This window comes from Balaenoptera borealis (assembly GCF_965194805.1).
Source record: "Balaenoptera borealis genome assembly, chromosome: 1".
In the NCBI taxonomy this organism is placed as follows: Eukaryota; Metazoa; Chordata; class Mammalia; order Artiodactyla; family Balaenopteridae; genus Balaenoptera; species Balaenoptera borealis.
In genome coordinates, this window is record NC_138860.1 from 180,423,079 (window position 1) to 180,441,486 (window position 18,408).

The 18,408-nt window shown below is 52.2% G+C and overlaps 1 protein-coding gene across 2 annotated transcripts in view; it reads right to left on the reverse strand.

Moving 5' to 3' along the window:
• Positions 1-18,408, reverse strand: part of IGSF21 (immunoglobin superfamily member 21) — a 249,547-nt gene that overhangs the window by 64,029 nt on the left and 167,110 nt on the right. For both annotated transcript variants that reach the window (XM_082403017.1, XM_082403018.1), the window contains exon 3: positions 17,832-17,953. In XM_082403017.1, the coding sequence (XP_082259143.1) occupies positions 17,832-17,953 (122 nt within the window). The remainder of the gene's footprint in view (positions 1-17,831; positions 17,954-18,408) is intronic.

Below are 18,408 nucleotides of genomic sequence, written 5' to 3' on the forward strand. Positions count from 1 at the left end.
CCCCAGGCTGTGAGTACCTCCCACAGCTCAAGAAGTGTGTTTTCTGTTGGTGGGAATGTAAATTGGTGCAGCCACTGTGGAAAACAGTATGGAGGTTCCTCCAAAAACTAAAAATAGAACTACCGTATGACCCATCAATTGCACTCCTGGGTACATATCTGAAAAAAACAAAAACACTCATTCAAAAAGATACCTGCACCCTAATGTTCATAGCAGCACTATTTACAGTTGCTGAGATACAGAAGCAACTAAGTGTCCATCAGCTGATGAATGGATAAAGAAGATGTAGTATACACACACACACACACACACACACACACACACACTGGAATACTACTCAGCCATTAAAAAGAACAAAATTCTTCCATTTGCAGCAACACAGATGGACCTGGAGTGCATTATGCTAAGTGAAATGAGGCAGACAGAGAAAGACAAATACTGTATGATATTGCTTATATGTGAAATCTAAAAAATACAACAAACTTGTGAATATAGCAAAAAAAAAAGCAGACTCACAGATGTAGAGAACAAACTAGTGGTTACCAGTGGAGAGGAATGGGGAGGGGCAATATAGGGGTGGGGGAGTGGGAGGTACAATCTATTGGGTGTAAGATATGCTCAAGGATGTATTGTACAACATGAGGAATAGAGCCAATATTTTGTAATAATATATAGCCAACGTTTGTAATAAATGGAAAGTAACCTTCAAAATTTGTCTAAAATTTTTTTAAAGGTAAAAAAAATTAAAAATTAAAAAAAATAAAAAGGCATCACAATTAAAAAAAAAAAAAGAACGAAATGTGTCTTATCGCAGCCAGAATTCCTAGCTGCCCTCCCAGGCCTGGTGTGTCCTCAGCATTGGTGCCAGTTTGCTGAGACGTGGGAGAGGACAGTGGTGAGGACCAAGGCTTGGCCTCAGACCACCCTGCCTGGGTCCCAGCTCTGCTCCAAGTCATCCCCTCTGTGGCCTCAAGCAAGTCACTTCCCTTCTCTGATCCCGTTTCCTCATCTGCAAAGAGAGGTTCATGATGGACGGCCCTCGCAGGCTTATTTGACGATTAAACGAATTCAAGTGTACGGAGGTCATAACAGAGGGCCCAGCACATGGTACCCACATCATACACACTCCATAAACGTTTGCACTATTATTATTATTAATTAGGCACGAATCATCTTTCTACGTAAAAGATGACCTCCGCTAGCCTCCGGGGAATGAGTCAAATCTCTAAAGCTGGAATCGTGATAAGGGAGGATCAGCCAGGCTGGGCTGGAGGATGGAGAGGGCTGAAACAGACTAGATATTTTCTTTGTTAAAAAAAAAACGTTGGGCCACGTTCATGAGAAGGCAGACGCGTGAGAATAGGTTTATCAAGGTGGTTTTCAGTTCCACTGCAATTTAAAATAAGTAAGTCAATTTAATGTTTATAGAGTGAGTTATGCCTTATTAGGGACACGGTGAGCTGAGGAAACTTGGCCAAGGAGAAATTTGAGAAATTGGCCCCGGCCGTGAGAGTAATTACAGCAATGCTTTAGTGTGCAGACTTGCCCAGTGATATTTTCATTCTGTCTAATTTATTAGCTTATTAGCTTTATGGTGAATATAGAAAGCTATACCACAACATGGGCCTAATTTGATCAGAGCCAAATAGTCATGTCTTCCAGAGGTGGTCTTAATAAAGGAAGAGACCCCTGTTTTGAAATTGTTTTCAAGTTTTCTAGAAAGATTCAGGGCAGAGTTCCAGGCCTCTGGGTCCTGGGGCTGTGAATTAGAAAGGCAATAAAGGACAGTGGTCCAGAGTGCAGACCATCTGGTTTTAAACACCAGCTCCTCTGCTTTCTGGTTATGTGGCCTCAAGACCTTAGCTTGTCCAGGGCTCAGTTTTCTCACCTGTAAAATGGGAGCAATAAATATTCCTACCCATATGGTAATCCAGAGCCCTATGGAACAGGGTCTGGCCAGATTGCTCACCACTGTCTCCCCAGAGCCCAGCACTGTGCCTGGCTTGTCACAGGTGTTTGGTAAATATTGTTGGATGAACGTGGCAAAGGCCAACATCCACGTAAGGTGCTTAGCACATAATCTCCACTACCCTCGTATCTCATGTGCATTGTGCCAGTTCTAAGGGCTTTACTAACTCATTTAAACCTCACAAACACCCTACGAGGTGGGTACTATTATCGTCATCCCCATTTTAGAGATGCGGAAGCTGAGGCACAGAGAGGTAGTGACTTGCCTAGGGTCCCACAGCCAGTAAGTGACAGAGCTGGGATTCAGACACCAGGACCCTAGCTCCAGGGTGACTCTATCATGTCACCTTCTGTCTTAAGCGTTCTTTATGTTGTAGCTTTATTATTCATAACAAAGTTTCAGGTGACACCTTAATTTCAGATGTCTAACCTCTAGAATTGTGTGAGAATACATTTCTGTTGTTTTAAGCCCCTCAGTTTGTGGTATTTTGTTACAGCAGCCCAAGCAAACCCATATGGGCGGCCTCCACACCAGCTGAGCATTTGCCTTCCTGAGGCTCTGGCACTGCCTCTCCCAGGAATACATCCAAAAGAAATGAATGCTCAAGTTCAAAGCAACTTCACTTGTCATTGTGAAAAACTGGAAGCAACTCTCTGCGATGTCCCTCCATGGGAGAATGGGTAAATAAACTGTAATCGAGCCAGGCAGTGGAGTACTATGCAGCAGTGACTTGCTGAGTGACAGAAGCTTGACGCGGAAAGTGTGATCCTATTTGTGTGCAGAGCAAAGGTAGGAAAAACTAGTTTAAGTTGATTCAAAAGTCAGAATCACGTTTCCCTCTTGGTGGATGGAAAGCTCGTGGGATGCTGGAAATGCTTTATATCCTGATCTGGGCGGTGGGTGGGCAGCGGGGCGTATGCCTGTGTAATGATTCCCTAAACTGGGCCGTTTAGATGAAGCACTTTCCTGTGTGTACGTTATACCCTGATGTAAATAAAAGGGAAATACATAGATGGGGAGCCCCCACTGGAGAGCCTCAAAAGTCTCACACAGGCATCTGGAGTTGCTTCTGTTCGTCTCCAAGAGGCTGAGGATGGATGATTGTTGAGCAACGGAGGAGGTGAGTATAGCCATGAGCAGGACGGGGGGCACTTAGTGGCATCTAAAGAGGATTTATGACAAGTCCAGGGGCCCCCTTGGTCCCTCAGCAGCTGGAGCAGCTGGCAGGGCCTCCACGTGCCCCTCCCCACCCTGGATCTCAAGGGTTGGCACCCTAGATCTCAAGGGTTGGCACCACAGCCTCGGCAAGCAGGGGGGAAACATTGCGGGGAGAGCTAATGGCGCAGAGACGCAGCCCAGGTTCTCTCTCCTCCCGTGCCAGCCTCTCCTTATCAGCTCCCTCTGCTGGGCCCTGCTCTGTTCCCATCAACTCCATCATTCCTAGGGCACCCTGGGATTTTCCCCATCAGACTTCAGCACCTCCAAGCCCTCATGGCCTGTCTCCTGCACTGGTACATTGCAGAGGCAAAAAGGAGGCAGGCCTTCAGCAGCCAGCTAGAGGCAGTGGAGGGAACGGCCACCCGGGGTATACCCCAGTACCACAGGAAGTGTGGCGCATAGGCTCAGAGATGCTGAGTGATCTGCCCAAGGTCCCACAGCTCTCAAGGGGCACATCTGGGCTCCCCACTCCAGTCCTCTTGACCCCAGAGGCTGGTCCTTTCCTCCATACTCCCCAGACTCCTGCAACAACCAAATAAGTGAATGAACTTCCAGGCCCATGGTGATTGGTGGTGTGGTCTCGTGGAGAACAGGTACCCTCGCTGCAGACTGCCCGGGTTCAAGACTTGGCTCCACCCCTTGCCACACGCTTAACCTGGGGCAAGGCATTTAACCACTTGGCCCCTCAGTTTTCCCATCTGTAAAATGGGACCAATAGTGGTTATCTGCCCCATAGTTGTGAGTTTTTACCTGGCACATAGGAAGCCCCAGACAAATGATTGCTATTATAATGAGTTGGTATATTTATCATTGGTGGCTACAAAGATGAAAGCAAAAAAGGTCACATTTCTGCTTGGGAGCCCTTTGAGGGCATCAGACCCACAGAGAGACCCTTTGTGGGCACTTCCTGTTCTTTCTCAACGACTCTGGGGGAGAAGCCAGGGGTGGCAGAGCCCAGATCCCACTCAGCCACAGCTTATACAACGTGGCAATGTGACTGTGGGCTCCTGGGGCACCAGGCACCAAGTAGGATCCTGCCAAGACGGCTCCAGGCAGCGTTCGTGAGCACTTGGGCCTGAGCTCTGGCCATTCCCAGCTGCTCTGATCCAGCTTGATGCCTGCTGCAAATCCCAGATCTGCCCTGCAGGCTGCATGGGTCCTGGGCATGGATTCAAGCTCTACTGGGCCCATAGACCTCACAGGGTCATCTGGGCCATCCCCCTGCCTTCCCATCACACTCACATCAAGCCAGAAAAGGGGGAGCTCCTGCTCCTTGTCTGAACCTCTAGAGGAGGGCCCCTGGGGGAGGTGGGAAGTGGGGAATCGGGGGCTGTAGGCGGGGCACCAAGTGGTCAGGCTTGTCTGGTTGGTGAAGGAGGCAACAGGACAAGCACGGAGATGAAGACTCTGGGTTCTGGGCCTCTGACCCCTCAGGGAAGAGCCCACAAAGCAAGTTACCACCTCCCCAGTCCCCCGGCCCAGGATGCCCACATAAGCCCATGCTGCAACCTTGGCATACGGGCACCTGGGCATGGAAAGTCCCCACCCGCATGCCCTGGACCCTGCAGTCCATCCCACAGCGCCACACACTGTACTGCAACTGTCTCTTTATGCATCTGTCTGGGCCTCAGTTTCTGCATCTGTAAAATGGGATGTGAGGCTTGGCCTACCTCATGGGATGTTGTAGGGATTGAATGACACAACCCATGTAAAATGTTTAAACCACGTCAGTGCTCAGCAAATAGCCCTTCCTTTGGGGGATGGGGAGGGGTTTTTTTCTGCCCTCGTGTCATCCTGCTCTGCTTAACTTGGCATCTGGCTCATCAGAGGCGCTCAGAAATGTTCACTGAATGAACAAGAGAATACAGTGTTCAGTGATTCCTTTCCCCACTCACTCCCCAAAAATCTCCAGGCCAGACTGGGGGTAGGAGCTGTACTCAGGAGGGTCACCTGGGAGGAGGGGCCAGGGAAGAGTCCCTGAAAAGCAGAAGGAAAAGCCAGATCTTTCATTCATTCTTTCCACCCTTCCTCTGTGCTGAGCTCTGCCGGGCCCAGGTGGGTGTGAGTGGGTGCAGACATGGTCCCTCCCTCCAGGAGCGACAGTCAAGGAAGGGTGATGGGAGAGGCTCCTGAGACCCTAGGGAACAGGGGTCCTTGCTGGGGCAAATGGAGAGGGCCTCCTATGAGCCAACAACATTTCCCCTCCATTATTTTTTTTTCTTTTTTAAATTAATTAATTAATTATTTATTTTTGGCTGTGTTGGGTCTTCATTTCCGTGCGAGGGCTTTCTCCAGTTGCAAGCGGGGGCCACTCTTCATCGCCGTGCGCGGGCCTCTCACTATCGCGGCCTCTCTTGTTGCGGAGCACAGGCTCCAGACGCGCAGGCTCAGTAGTTGTGGCTCACGGGCCTAGTTGCTCCGCGGCATGTGGGATCTTCCCAGACCAGGGCTCGAACCCGTGTCCCCTGCACTGGCAGGCAGACTCTCAACCACTGCGCCACCAGGGAAGCCCCCCCTCCATTATTATTATTACTTTGCATTATGGTATAAAATTTGTCTCATACAGAAGTATAATACGTTATGAAGCATATTATAGACACGCACCTGTGATTCAGCCGTCTTTTACTTAATACCACCACGTGCTAGGTGTTAGGCATTTTGATGGTAAGAATTCCTGCAACATTCACCATAGCTCGGGGTCGGGGGTGGAATCATCATTCTTCTCCTACCAATGAATAAGCTGAGGCTCAAAGTCCTGCCCAGTGTCACCACAGATAGCATCTGATAGAGGCAAACCATAGTTGCATATCTACCTGCATCATAGCCAAGAGCGATGGGGGTCCCATATCCTGGTACCCTGAGCCTGCTGGAGCACTTACATAGCAGTGGCTGAGAGCCTGTATTCTGCCTCTGACCTCTCCTGTAGCCGGTGGGTTTGAATCCTGGCTTGGCCACCTTCCGGCTCTGTGACCTTGGGCAAGTCACTTAACCTCTCTGAACTTCATCTTTTCACCTACCAATGCGGGTAGTAATAGCCCCAACAGTGCAAGGATTTATGAGTCAATGTGTGTAAAGCACTTCCAGCAGGGCATAAGAGCTTGATAAACACTGGCGTTGGCATTTTTGTTAGTTCTCAGATCTCAAGGCTCTGGCTATAGCATCACTCTCGTGGGGGAAGCAAAGATCTGGTCCATCAGTGAGTCCTGCCCACTCTGCTTCCAAATTCTTCTCCCATCACTTCCCTCCACCTCCACCCTAGCCACCTCTCCTCCCTGGTCCCTCTGCCTTCACTTTCACAACCTCTCCAATAGCTAAGGTGGGTCTTTTAACAACACACACATAGACACAAGATTGACCTCGATGGCTCCACATCACCCCTAGAATACAATTCAAACTCTCTCTAAAGACCCAGAATGATCTACAACAGCAGTTCTCAAACCTGCCTGCATATTGGAATCACCTTGGTGACTTTGAAAAACTGATGTCCGAGTCCCCACCCCCTTGCCCACAAAGTTCTAACTTAACCAGCGGGGCTGGGCCTGGGCATCAGGAGTGTGTAAAGCTCCCGGATGTTTCTGATGTGGACCATGGATGATGGCATTGGCCTCACCTGGGGGATGATTGGAGCCATAGGCCCTGGGTCCCTCCCCCAGACCCACGGAATGAGAATCTGTATTGTAACAAGCGATTCCTGGGTACGGTCAGGTTCAAGAGGCCTGCACCCTGAGATCTGGCCTCTGCTGACTCCTCCCCTCATCTCCCACGTTCCTCGCGGGGCCTGTCAATTCCCCAGCCTCTCTGGGCTTGTTTCTGCTCTTCCTTGTCACATGGAGCTTGCTCCCATCCCAGGCCCTTGCTTCCTCCTCTGCCGGAATGCTCATTCCCTGGCCTTTACGTGGCTGCTTCATCTTGCCATCCAGGCCTCAGAGAGCCCCCTGTCCTCTCCCTGTGTTGCCAGCATAACCCCAGGAGTGTCAGCTCCATGGGGACAGGGTTCTTGTCTCCCTTGCTCACGCTTGTCCCCCGAGGTCTTCAGTTAACAAACACTTTTCAGGGCTTCCCTGGTGGCGCAGTGGTTGAGAATCTGCCTGCCAATGCAGGGGACACGGGTTCGAGCCCTGGTCTGGGAAGATCCCACATGCCGCGGAGCAACTGGGCCCGTGAGCCACAACTGCTGAGCCTGCGCGTCTGGAGCCTGTGCTCCGCAATAGGAGAGGCCACGATAGTGGGAGGCCCACGCACCGCAATGAAGAGTGGCCCCCGCTCGCCGCAACTAGAGAAAGCCCTCGCACAGAAACAAAGACCCAACACAGCCAAAAATAAATAAATAAATTAAAAAAAAAAAAAAAAAGGAAACACTTTTTAAACAACGAGTGAATAATTAGGGCAAGCCCTGACCGTGGTGCATGGGACCTGTCATTAGAACTTCATTCCACCCCCCCTACCCAGGGTGCCGCCTGACACTGGGCTTGCAGTTCCTCGGGGTTGATTCTGGGTGAAGACACTGTCTCCGAAAGGCCCCTGGTAAAAGGCAAACTGCCAGAGCCCCCTCGCCACCCCATCCCATCGGCATAGGGGCTCAGCGCTATTCACGGGGGAGGCCCCCAGAGGAGGAAAGTTCTGTGTGATGGGGAAGCTCTCCCAGCTCTTGCGATAGTCACTTCCTCTCTCTCTGCTGAGCTTGGTCCCCATAAATAGGGTCTAAGATCTACACTCCATAGGGTTTAAGCAAATGATGGATGGGAAAGTTTTGCTGACAGTTTGAAATAATAATTCTACATTTGGATAATCTGTCAGCTCATCGGTTCAACAGATCTCTACTGAGACCTTGTGCTGGACGCTGAGGTCCTAGAGATGAAGAGAGGAAGGTCCCTACTCTTGAGGGACAAGACCCATCCTTGGTGATTGAGCGGGCACAGGCAGAGGGCTCCCTAGTTGCAATACCCCAGGGTGTCACCAGAGGGCGGCAGACAGCTTTGCAAGCACTTCCCTCCCCTGGGAAGAAACTGGTGAGAAGGGTGCGTTCTGGGAGTCCCAGGGGCCTCCTAGTGGGCCTGGGGACAAATGCAGAATGGGGGTGGGTGGGTGCAGTGTGCTGCTCTGTGCCGGCTGTGGACTCAGCAGAGTACACACATCTCAGTCACTGCGTCTAAGGTCTCCACTAACCCAAGACCCAACCACAGAGAAGTACCCAGGATCCCACCCCCAGTGTGGAATGGGGACCCACTTGGAGCCTCGGGATCCAGGGTCTGTGCTGCTGGGGAGATTCTGGGGCCATAGAGGGATTCCAAGCCAAGAGATGCAAGAATGTGCAGGGAGAGGAGAATGAAAAGCATCATGCTTGTGTGTGTGTGTGCACGTGTATGTCTGTGTGCACAGAACCAGGAGGGCAAAGCCCCTGCACGGGGAGGGGGAAATGAAGGAAAGATGAAGATCGCACTAAGAAAGGGAAACCATAGGAAACACTGAAATTCAAGGAGCAAAAGTAGAAGAAGGTCGACCTTTACCAGTGGGAAGTGAAGGGAGGCAGGACCCACCAGGACCGGTCCTTCGGGAGGGTACCGAGTTCCAGCCTGTGCCACCGGTACTGGCCCACCTGGGCTGCTCATGGCCTGGGTGGGGGCAGATTTGGGTGAGTGAAAAATTGCGACCTGGCATGAGAAGAGCTGAATGAAATGCACAGGGTTCTCCTGGAGCGCGGTCGGTAGCATTGATTCTTCGCGGAGGCAACAGGGTCGGGGAGGACTCGGGCCTGGATGCGCTGCTGGGCTTCAGAAAGGTAGAGAGGGAGGAGAGAAGTGGAAACTAAGACGTCAACACCAGGCGGAGGGGCAGGGAGAGGAGAGGGCAGCAGGGGCAGGTGGAAAGTGGGGGGACAGGGGACGCCATCGCGCTCAGTGAGCACTTAGGCAGAGCAGCGGAAGCATGTTTGCCTAAATGGATTTCTCAGCAGGTAAATGGAATTGATGCCCCCAGCGGAGGCAGCCAAGGAGACCTGGGAGTCACATTTCTAGGGCCAGAATTGGACATCACTTAGTCTCCTTGGCCAGGGAGTCCAGGGGCCTGGAACTGCCAGGCAGTGTCTATTTTTAAGGTAGTGACTAACTCTGGCAGCTTCCTACCTGGAGGCATCGAGCAGGGGGGGCCACAGATCCACTGTGTGTGTGCGTGTGTGCACGTGCGCTCACGCAGGGACATGTCGGGATGAAGACACAAGGTCACGTACTCTCACTAAGTCACTTGAGTCTCCAGTGCCTGGCAGAGGTCCTGGCATGGGGTGGTCACTCATGACTGCTTGTTGGATGAGCCTGCCCCTGATGGCCCAGAGACCCAATATGACTCCAGTGGCCGTTTGAACGCCACGGCTTGGGTATGAACCCAAGCTTCCCCATGTGCAAGCTGTGTGACCTTGGACAAGTGACTGTACCTCTCTGTTCTTTCGTGTCATCATCTATATAACAGGATTCAATGAGTCTGAGATCTGCACTCCACAAGACAGTTGCTCGGGTTAAACTGATGATGGATGGAAAAAAGCTTTGCTGACTGTTTGAAATGATATTTCCATATCTGGATAAGCTGTCAGCCTATTGATTCGAGAAACCTTTAATGAGGGCCTGGGCTTCCATCCCAGGCCCTGTGTCAGGCGCTGAGGACCTAGAGATGAAGAAGGGAGGGTCCAGTTCTAAGAGACAAGACCCAAGAGTGACAGCTGAGAGCAGGCGTCTCTGCAGAGCACTTCCTGCAGGCCCGACACAGAGGGTGGGTCCAGGAACTCTTCCCTAATGGATGCTCTGGGGGTGGGAGGCTGGGGATTGGGTCCAGTGAAACTTCTGGCTCAGAAAGTGTGGGTACACTCCACCTTTGGGGAGAATTCCAGGGGGCTGTGGAAAGAACATCTTGCTCCTGAGCCCCCTGCCCCCCAGTCAAGGCCCTACATCCTGAGAAGCTTAGCACGGGGCCCAGCATACTGTTATTGTTCCATCGGCTGATAACTCGTGGTATTTGGTGTGGGGACGGCCCAGGCTCCTGAAATGGCTGGTGCCTGTGAGGTCGCCCTGGACTGGGAGGTCACTGGCTGGTCCAGCTGTTTTGTCATCTTTAACCCAAACGAGTCTGGCCCCTGGGGGCCTTAGGATATCGTCTGTCGCCCACTGGCTACCGGCAGCAACGAGAATTATCTGTGCCTTGCAGCTTCCCGCTGAATTCTTTGGCCCCATCTGCACATCGGAGCAGATGGGAGGTGCTGTGTGCAGAAGAGCTTTCCAAATCTCAGTGCCAACATCTTTACCTGGAAGATGATTTTAGAAGACTGCTTCCCCAGGCCTTGCTCCAGGATGCTTGAATCAAATTCCATCTTGGTGGGGCCCAGGAATTGATATTTTTAAGCAACTCCCAAGGTGATCCTAATGCAGGTGGTGCATTGATTGGCTTGTGGTGTAGACACCACGGAGGGTAGCTCGTGCTCAGGTGGTGTAGCTGGCAGCCTCTCCTTTAGGGCGCGGTGGGCTGTGAGGGGAGCACTCAGCTGAAAACTTCCTGGGAGGCAGACTGCAGCCCCGACTCCTAAAATAATCCGTGGTTTTGATTTGGGGACCAGCTGCCACTTGGGGTTGGAGACCTGGGATGTTCAATTCTGATGCTACTCAGAGGCAGCTGTTACGAACAAAGCGCTGAAAGGGCTCACGGTTATACTTACAACGTCACTGGCTCATTCGCTTCCTGGGTGGGAGAGAGAGGAGTGGGTGTACAGTGGGTCGAGGACTGGGTGTAACCTTGATAGTTCCCTATGGGCAGGGTCTGAGCTCATCCACTCTCCCAGCACCCAGCACCAGCTGGGCACATAGTAAGTGTCCAATGTGTGTTTGCTGAGTGCTCAAATAAATGAATAAATGAAGGACCATGTCCTGTGCAAGCAGCACGGGTTATGTACGTTCTGGAGGCAAAAGATGTATGGTCCACTGTAACGTGCAGAGGGAGGTGAGCTGTGGAATTCACACTTGCAAATCAACAAGGGTCAGAGGGCACTTTTTTTTGTACCAACACTGGAGAAGGAGTTTGCCCTGCCCGCTAACAGCTGACACTACAGAAGGGACACGGAACATTTCAAAGGGAAACAAACCCCTCTCTGATCTTTGGACCCAACAGTGAATATGTCTATTTTAAAACCAACCCCATTTTTCCTTTTGAACGGATTCCAGAGAGCTGTGACTTTGAAACCTCCGTCTGCCTACCTGGAGCAGCCTTGATACTACTTCAGCACTTCCCTACCTGCCTCCGTGCCTTTGCACACACAGTGTCTGCTACCTGCAGTATCCGCTCCCAGGCTCCTCTTTGTCTAAAACTTACTTATGCTTCTAGGGCCGCTTCAAATGCCACCTTCTCCACGATTTGCCCGGGCTCTCCATCTCTGATTCATCATTGCATTACCTCTGAATCCTCCCATGATAGCCATCACTTGATTACCTGAATTGTTAGCTATTTATCTCCATGTTTTATCTCCTCTTTCCTCTCATCCCACAAATATTTAGAGTTCCTCTCTAAATGCCAAGTAGGTTCTGAGGTCACTGAGATGAAAACGATAGAGCAGAGCCTCGCAGAAGCTTATGGGCTGGTGGGGTGGGGGAAGAGGGAGAAGGCTTTAAGCTCCATGGCGGCAGGGGCTTCGTCTTGCGCACCTCTGGGCACTGTGCCCCCCGCCCCCCAGCTCTGTGCCTTGAATGCAGCAAACACTCAATATGAGCTATCAAGAGACTACATGAACGGATGCATCTCCAAGTACTAAAGGAAGTGGCATTTCTTTCCGTGTCCTCAATCCTCCAGGCTCTTTTTTCATTTACTTGATTTCTCCCACATCTCCCTCCCCTGATAAATATGAATTAGGAAGGTGTGTAACTGTGCACTCACATTCTCCACAAATCCCCCAGGCTCTGCCCCATCCCCCCACCCTCTCAGCTGTTCTCAGCCTCCTGCAGGTTTGGGGGTGGGTGGGGGGGGGGAAATGGAGCATGGTCACATGTTCACAGCCTATGGAAATCAGACCCGGGTGAGAGAGCCAGCTTTCAGCCCTCACCTTTGCCTCCTGGCCCCTGCCAGCCCGAAGCGGTGGTCCAGCTCCCTCTCCCAGCTTCACTCAGGTTTGGAATCTAAGTCCTGAGACCTATGAAGAGACCTCTCTCTCCTTCCCCAGACCCCTCTGAGGAAAGCTTTGTCTTCCTTTCCTGACCCCTCCAACCCATGCTCCGCTTGGCAACCAGGGTGAGCTTTACAGGACACATCACGTGAGACCCCAACCTTCAGTGGCTTCCAGGACGTTGAGAATAAAAGCCAACTTGTTTCCTTGCTCCCTGAACTCTGGCCACGCTGGCCCTCTGGCAGCTCCTAGATCACGCCAAGCTGTTTCTCACCTCAGGATCTTTGCACTTGCTGTGCCTTCTACCTGGAATGCCCTCCCTACTTCCAGCCTGGTCTGTCGGGCTTCTTTTATCCTATAGATCCCTGCTCAGATGTTTCCTACGAGAAACCTCGAGCACGCTCCCCCTTCCCCCCACCGCCACCACACATGCTCCACGACTCTCATCATCTCCATCACATTCCCTTATTTCCTTCATCACCTACTGAAGATATTTTTCCGTATTCTTTCAAACACATTTTTATAGTCTGTCTCTCCTCACCCCCTACATCGTAAGACTCACCAGAGCAGGTCTGATTATGTCTCGTTCACCATTTTATCACCAGCACCATCTCTGACATACAGCAATTGCTCCATTCCTTTGTGATAAATAAATGATGCCCGGGTTGGGGGAAGGTGCGGAGGCCTGAATTCCTTCTTCCAAAGTTTATCCCGCAGCCGTGAGAGCGTCAGTGGAAGACATCCACCAAGCCTTCTACCACTAACACATCCACTCCACAATTATCTACAAATTGTCCACATCGGGCAGGGGGTGCTAGGCTGGGGGGCTGGGGAGATGGCAGTGAAGACATCACCCCCAATCCCCATCCTCGTGGGGCTTCCAGTCGAACGCAGGAGGCATTTTGAATACCCGGTGTCAGGGCAGTGAGTATGGGAGGGGAAGGGCACTGGGGTGCCTGGCCCAGTCTGGGCAGTCAGGACGGGCTTCCTGGAGGAAGCAACATTTAAGCTGAACCTGAAAGGATGAGCAGGGCCTTGGCAAAGAGAGGTGGGCAAGGCGTGGGAGGGGCTCACTCTTGAACCCTTGAGTCTAGATTTCCCTCACCACCAAATGAGGGCCAGTGAAGCCTGCTTGGTGTTCCTAGGGACACCCTGGGCTGATGGGATGGGACATGGACTGCAGAGGACTTCGGGAAACAGAAGGTACAACGTGTGGTGGGGGAAGCAGGGGCTGGTGAAGGCTCGCTGTGATTCACCCTGACCTCCAAGGAGGTCACAGCTGCCATTTGGGGATGGCCATGTTCTGCAGGGATTAATGAGTTTTGCCCACACAATCTTCCCCTCAGTGAGGGGGATCCATCCATCTGGTCCACTTGTGCCCGGCCTGATGGAACAGGTGAACGGGGCCCGAGGCAGGGCCTGAGAGGGCAGGGGTAGAGGATGGCAGATGTGCAGGTGGGACTGTTACTAATATCCTATGTCCCCACTTAGGGGCCCCTGAGAAACAGAACCTGAGACAAGGAATCAATTGGGAGCCAGTGGCTTATTTAGGAGGGTATCCCAGGCAGCTGGAAAGGGAGTGGGGATTGAGCAGGAAGGAAGTCAACACAGGTGCATCCTAGAGGTTATTCAGTCCCGCTGGGGAACTCGGGGACAGTGGAGAAGACACATCTGAGTTGCCCCACTGGAGGGATGAGGGGACTGGGGTTTCATCTAACACCTCCCATCAGTCATTGGCCGAGGCTGCTCCCAGACATCAACTCCCTGGCACTTGGGCTCCGACGTCTGCCACACCTGCCTTTTCCCCACCATGGATGGCTCCTTCCCAGCCCACAGGTCTCAGCCCAGGGCCACCTTCCTGGGAGGCTCTGCCTGACACCCCAGCACCTTAGTCCTCCCGGCACTGCAAGCTGCTCGCCCCTCGTTATGTGATCACCATCGGACTCACATCTTTGTGGAATGTGTCATGATAAATGTATTGACGTCTTGCTTCCCTTGCTTCCTCTCTGTCTCCCCCACGAGAGTGTAAAGCCCTGTCTTTCTTGTTCCCCACTGGATCCCCGGCACCTGCATCATACCAGGCTCCTAGTAGGTGCTCAGTTAAATATCCTTTGAAGGAATAAATTATTGTCAATTCCAAACTGGGAGTTCTGGGCTCTGAGGCTCAGAACTAGAAAGGCATTTGATCGATGGAATCTTTGGGGTGTGCGGAGGGGCAGTGACCTGCCCAAGAGGTCATGAACTGGGGCCCCACCAAGAGGTCATGAACTGGGGGGGGTGTCATGAACTGCACCCCCCAACCTGGGGACAGAAGCCCTGTCACCCCACCTGACTCCCATCCCTCCGGGAACCCCACCAGTGGGAGGAAAGGCTCTGGGAGTCCCTAGGGCTCCCCTGGCTGCCCAGAAAATTGCTCTCTGCCAACTCTTGGTAATCTTCTCGGCCTCATTCTCTTCCCACTTTCCCCAGCTGAAGAGGAAGCAGCCCAGACAGCTGTGGAGCTGGGACTCTCTCTAGATGAGATGCATTAATTTGTAAACATCTTCATTTATATGTAAATGTGGAGTCCGCACCCCTCACCAGCCCTAACGAAGCCCTGCAGCTGCTCCTGCGGCTGCAACTCTCCGTGACTGGATCAGACTCTCCAAGAGGGTCTGCTCCTTCCTTCCCTTCTTCTGTGGCTTCCCCGAGGCCCCCTGCCCTGCTGCTCTCTGCCTGGGAGAGCCCCCCACGGTAACCAAGTTTCCAGGAGAAGGCTGGGGAAGAAAAGAGCACTGGCCGCAATTGAGCTGCTGTGTGACCTTGGACTAGTCTCTTACCCTCTCTGAGCCTCGGTTTCCTCAGCTGTAAAATGAGAAGGGCAGTGTGGTGGAGGGGTAGGATGAGGTGGGTTGAGGTCCAACCAAGTTGATGTTGTTATAGCAGGGGACCCTTGGGCAAGTCCCTTGACCTTGCTGAACTTTGACCCCATCTGTAAATCAGGACTACAGAAAATAATAATAATAATAATAATAATAATAATAATAATAATACCTGCCTGCATTCCAGGTGTTGTTAGTGAGGATCAAGAGAAAGAGTGCACAGGGAGGGTTTTATGAGATTTGGGAAAAGGTGAGGGCTTTTTTTTTTTTTTATGATGAGGAAAGGAGGGCTTTTCTAGGCAATAACAGCGTGCACGCACCACTCAGCAACTGTGGCTGCACTTTACGCAAATTATTAACTCAACTCACGAGGTTGCAGTGAGCTTCTTCCTGTTGTCATTCCCTTTTAGAGACTGGGAAACTCAGGCACAGAGTTACCAACCCAAGATTACACTAAAGCAAGGGGGTGGAGGAGCCAGGATTAGAACTCAAGCCATCAGACATAAGTCTCATCAAACCCCACAACGATTGTTTAAGCCAATCATATTAAGCCTGCTTTACAGGTGAGGACACCAAGGCAGAGAGAGGTCAAGGTCCTTATGGTCCAAGGTAACTCAGCAGGAAGTAGCTGAGCTGGGATTTGAACCAGGTCTTTGCGTACCAGGGCTGTGCTCTGGATACATGAGATGGTGGGGGTCAGAGCCAAGGAACCACCCTGGAGACCATACCTGCAGCCACGGGTGGGGGACTGAAAATGATGGTATGTGGGGAGCTGTTGCTTCTCAGAGACCTTGGTAACCAGGCAGAGGTGTGGCAGGTGGAGACGGGTTTCTGGGAAGCCTGGAGGTGATCTAAATGTCCACTTGTGCAAAATCATCTGTGGCTCCCAGGATAGCTATTTTCTTCTCCAAAATGAGTTTTTACCTTTTTTTCATTTTGATGGTAACTGGTGGGTCTTAGGTGTGCTTTAAGGCACCCCAAATCATTTTTGGAAGTGGGTATAGGAGAAATCATAAATAGATGGATGAAGGTATCTGTGTGGCCATTTGTACACCTCTTCGGAGCCCCTTCACATCCACATTCTCACCAGATTCCCCCAACAAACGCTGGGTCTGAGCTCCTAACACAAAGCCCAGAGAGAGGAGCACCCAGAAAGGTCCTCCAGGGGAGCACACCCACCTTCTGTTCTTACCAAAGTGGGCACGGAAGGACCACCGGCCAGATTCCCTATGCAGGGCTGGATTTACCCTTTGCAATCTTCTTGTCCCATTTTCTACTTTTATCCACAGGGAAGCTGACACCCAAAGGGCCAAGGAGGGTGCCCAGGGTCATCCACTCAATTTGCAAATTTTATTGTGTACCTACTGTGTGTCAGGCCTCGTGTTGAGAGCTGAGGATGCCAGGTGAAGGGGGAGTACCCATTCTGTCCTGATGCTCATGGTCACAGAGAGAAGGACCAACCTGTGTGTGGACAGTGGGGCCTTATCCTCCTGGCGGGTCAGGGGTAAAGGCATAAGCGGGGACGCGGCAGGCACCCCACGGAGCACAGCGCGAGCCAGCTTGTCTCCTGCAGCATCTCCCTGCGTGCCTGGTGTAGCAAGGCTGTCCTCTAGCTTTGGAGCAGACTGCCACTTTCTGCCTGGCCACCAGGCAAAGCATTTGGCTGTGTAGTGTGAAAAAGCATGCACACGTGTGTGTGTGTGTGTGTGTGTGTGTGTGTGTAAAACTGTGCAGGTCCAGTGCCTGTGTGAAGCTACTCAAGCTATTAATGCAGTGAGACCCCCCTCTCTCACGGCGGGGGGAGGTTCTGGAGGAGCCGCAGCCATTGGCTTTGGGGGAGGTCAGTTCTACTGAGGTGACGGGCTGTCTAAAGAAGGTGTCCCACAGGAGGACCTGCTCGATTGGGTTCTGAAGGCTGATGAGGAGTTTACCAGGTGATCAAAGGGAACAGCACCCATCAAGTGTAAAGGGTCAGAGCAATAAAGTAGGATTGCGGCCTTTTAGGCAGCGGGTGGGAGGGGAGTGGGGCCGTGGGCGCCCACACGCCTAGAACACAGCAGGGCCTAGAATGGGATCCGCTACCTTAAAGTCTTCTAGGAAAGGGGTAGGGGTAGAAATATTAAGTATCTCCATCCCCAAGGGCTCTTCCTTCCCCATCCTGTTGCTGCTTTGAACCTAGGGTCTGGTTGTTTAGGGTCTGTTTTCCTTCCCAGGTTTAGAGCCCGTGGGGAACAATAGGATGTATTCCACAGGCTTCTGAACCGGGTAGAGCTGGTTTACATCCCACCTCTGGCATTTCTGGCTGTGTGACTTTCGGCATATTGCTCACCCTCTCTGGACCTCAGTGTCCTCACCTGGAAAGGGGTTTGGAAAACCCACTTTGCGGGACTGTTGCAGGAGCCGTCTGGAGAGGCCGACATGAAGGGTCTGCTCCATGTGGCAGAGCTGCAACTTGACCCCTTCCTGCTTCTTCCCTCCAGGGGGTGATTCCCCTTGGGAATGGGTCCCCCTTCTACAGCAGAGCCCCAGCTCTGCCTTCCAAGCCCATGGAGGGTGATCCTGAGACCCCCCCTCCTCACTCCAAGAGCATTGCGTGTGGGATAGACATGAAAGGGCTGGAGAAGGGGCCCCCCAGACCCCACCCGGCCCTCACCTCACGGTGGACTGGTACACCAGGTCCTCTCGCTTGCGGTAGTTCTCCATGTGGGAGAAGTTGGTGGAGAACATGGCGTCGAAAGTAAAGATCTTCTGCTTGATGGTGCCGCCATCCGTCACCTGCAACAGAGCACAGAGGAGTCACAGGTGAGTGCTCAGCCAGTCCTGCCACCCCTTTCCTCCAGGCGGTGAGTGGGCTCCCGGTGTGCTGGGGAGATGCAGGCAGCCCCAGGAGAAGCCTCTGGGGGGAGATGTCACAACCATCACTATTATCCTCCCAGGTCATCCCCACATTACTGATGTGCAGGCTAAGGCTCTGAAGTCAAGTGCCTTCCTGAGGTCCTACAGCTAAGAAGGAGTAGGGCTGCCTCTTCTTCTGGCCCTTTCCGATGCACCAGGCGGTCCCACTTCTGCATCCCACTTGTTGGCCTTGCGAAAATGACGAGCAAAACTTGGGGAGCCGCAGACACGGCCAGAGAGTATGAATGTGTTTTGCAGAGTCAGCCAGAGTCCCAAAGCCATCCCCGCCCAAGGAGAGAGGGAATGGGGGAGCAGGCCGGATAGAAAGAGAGAAG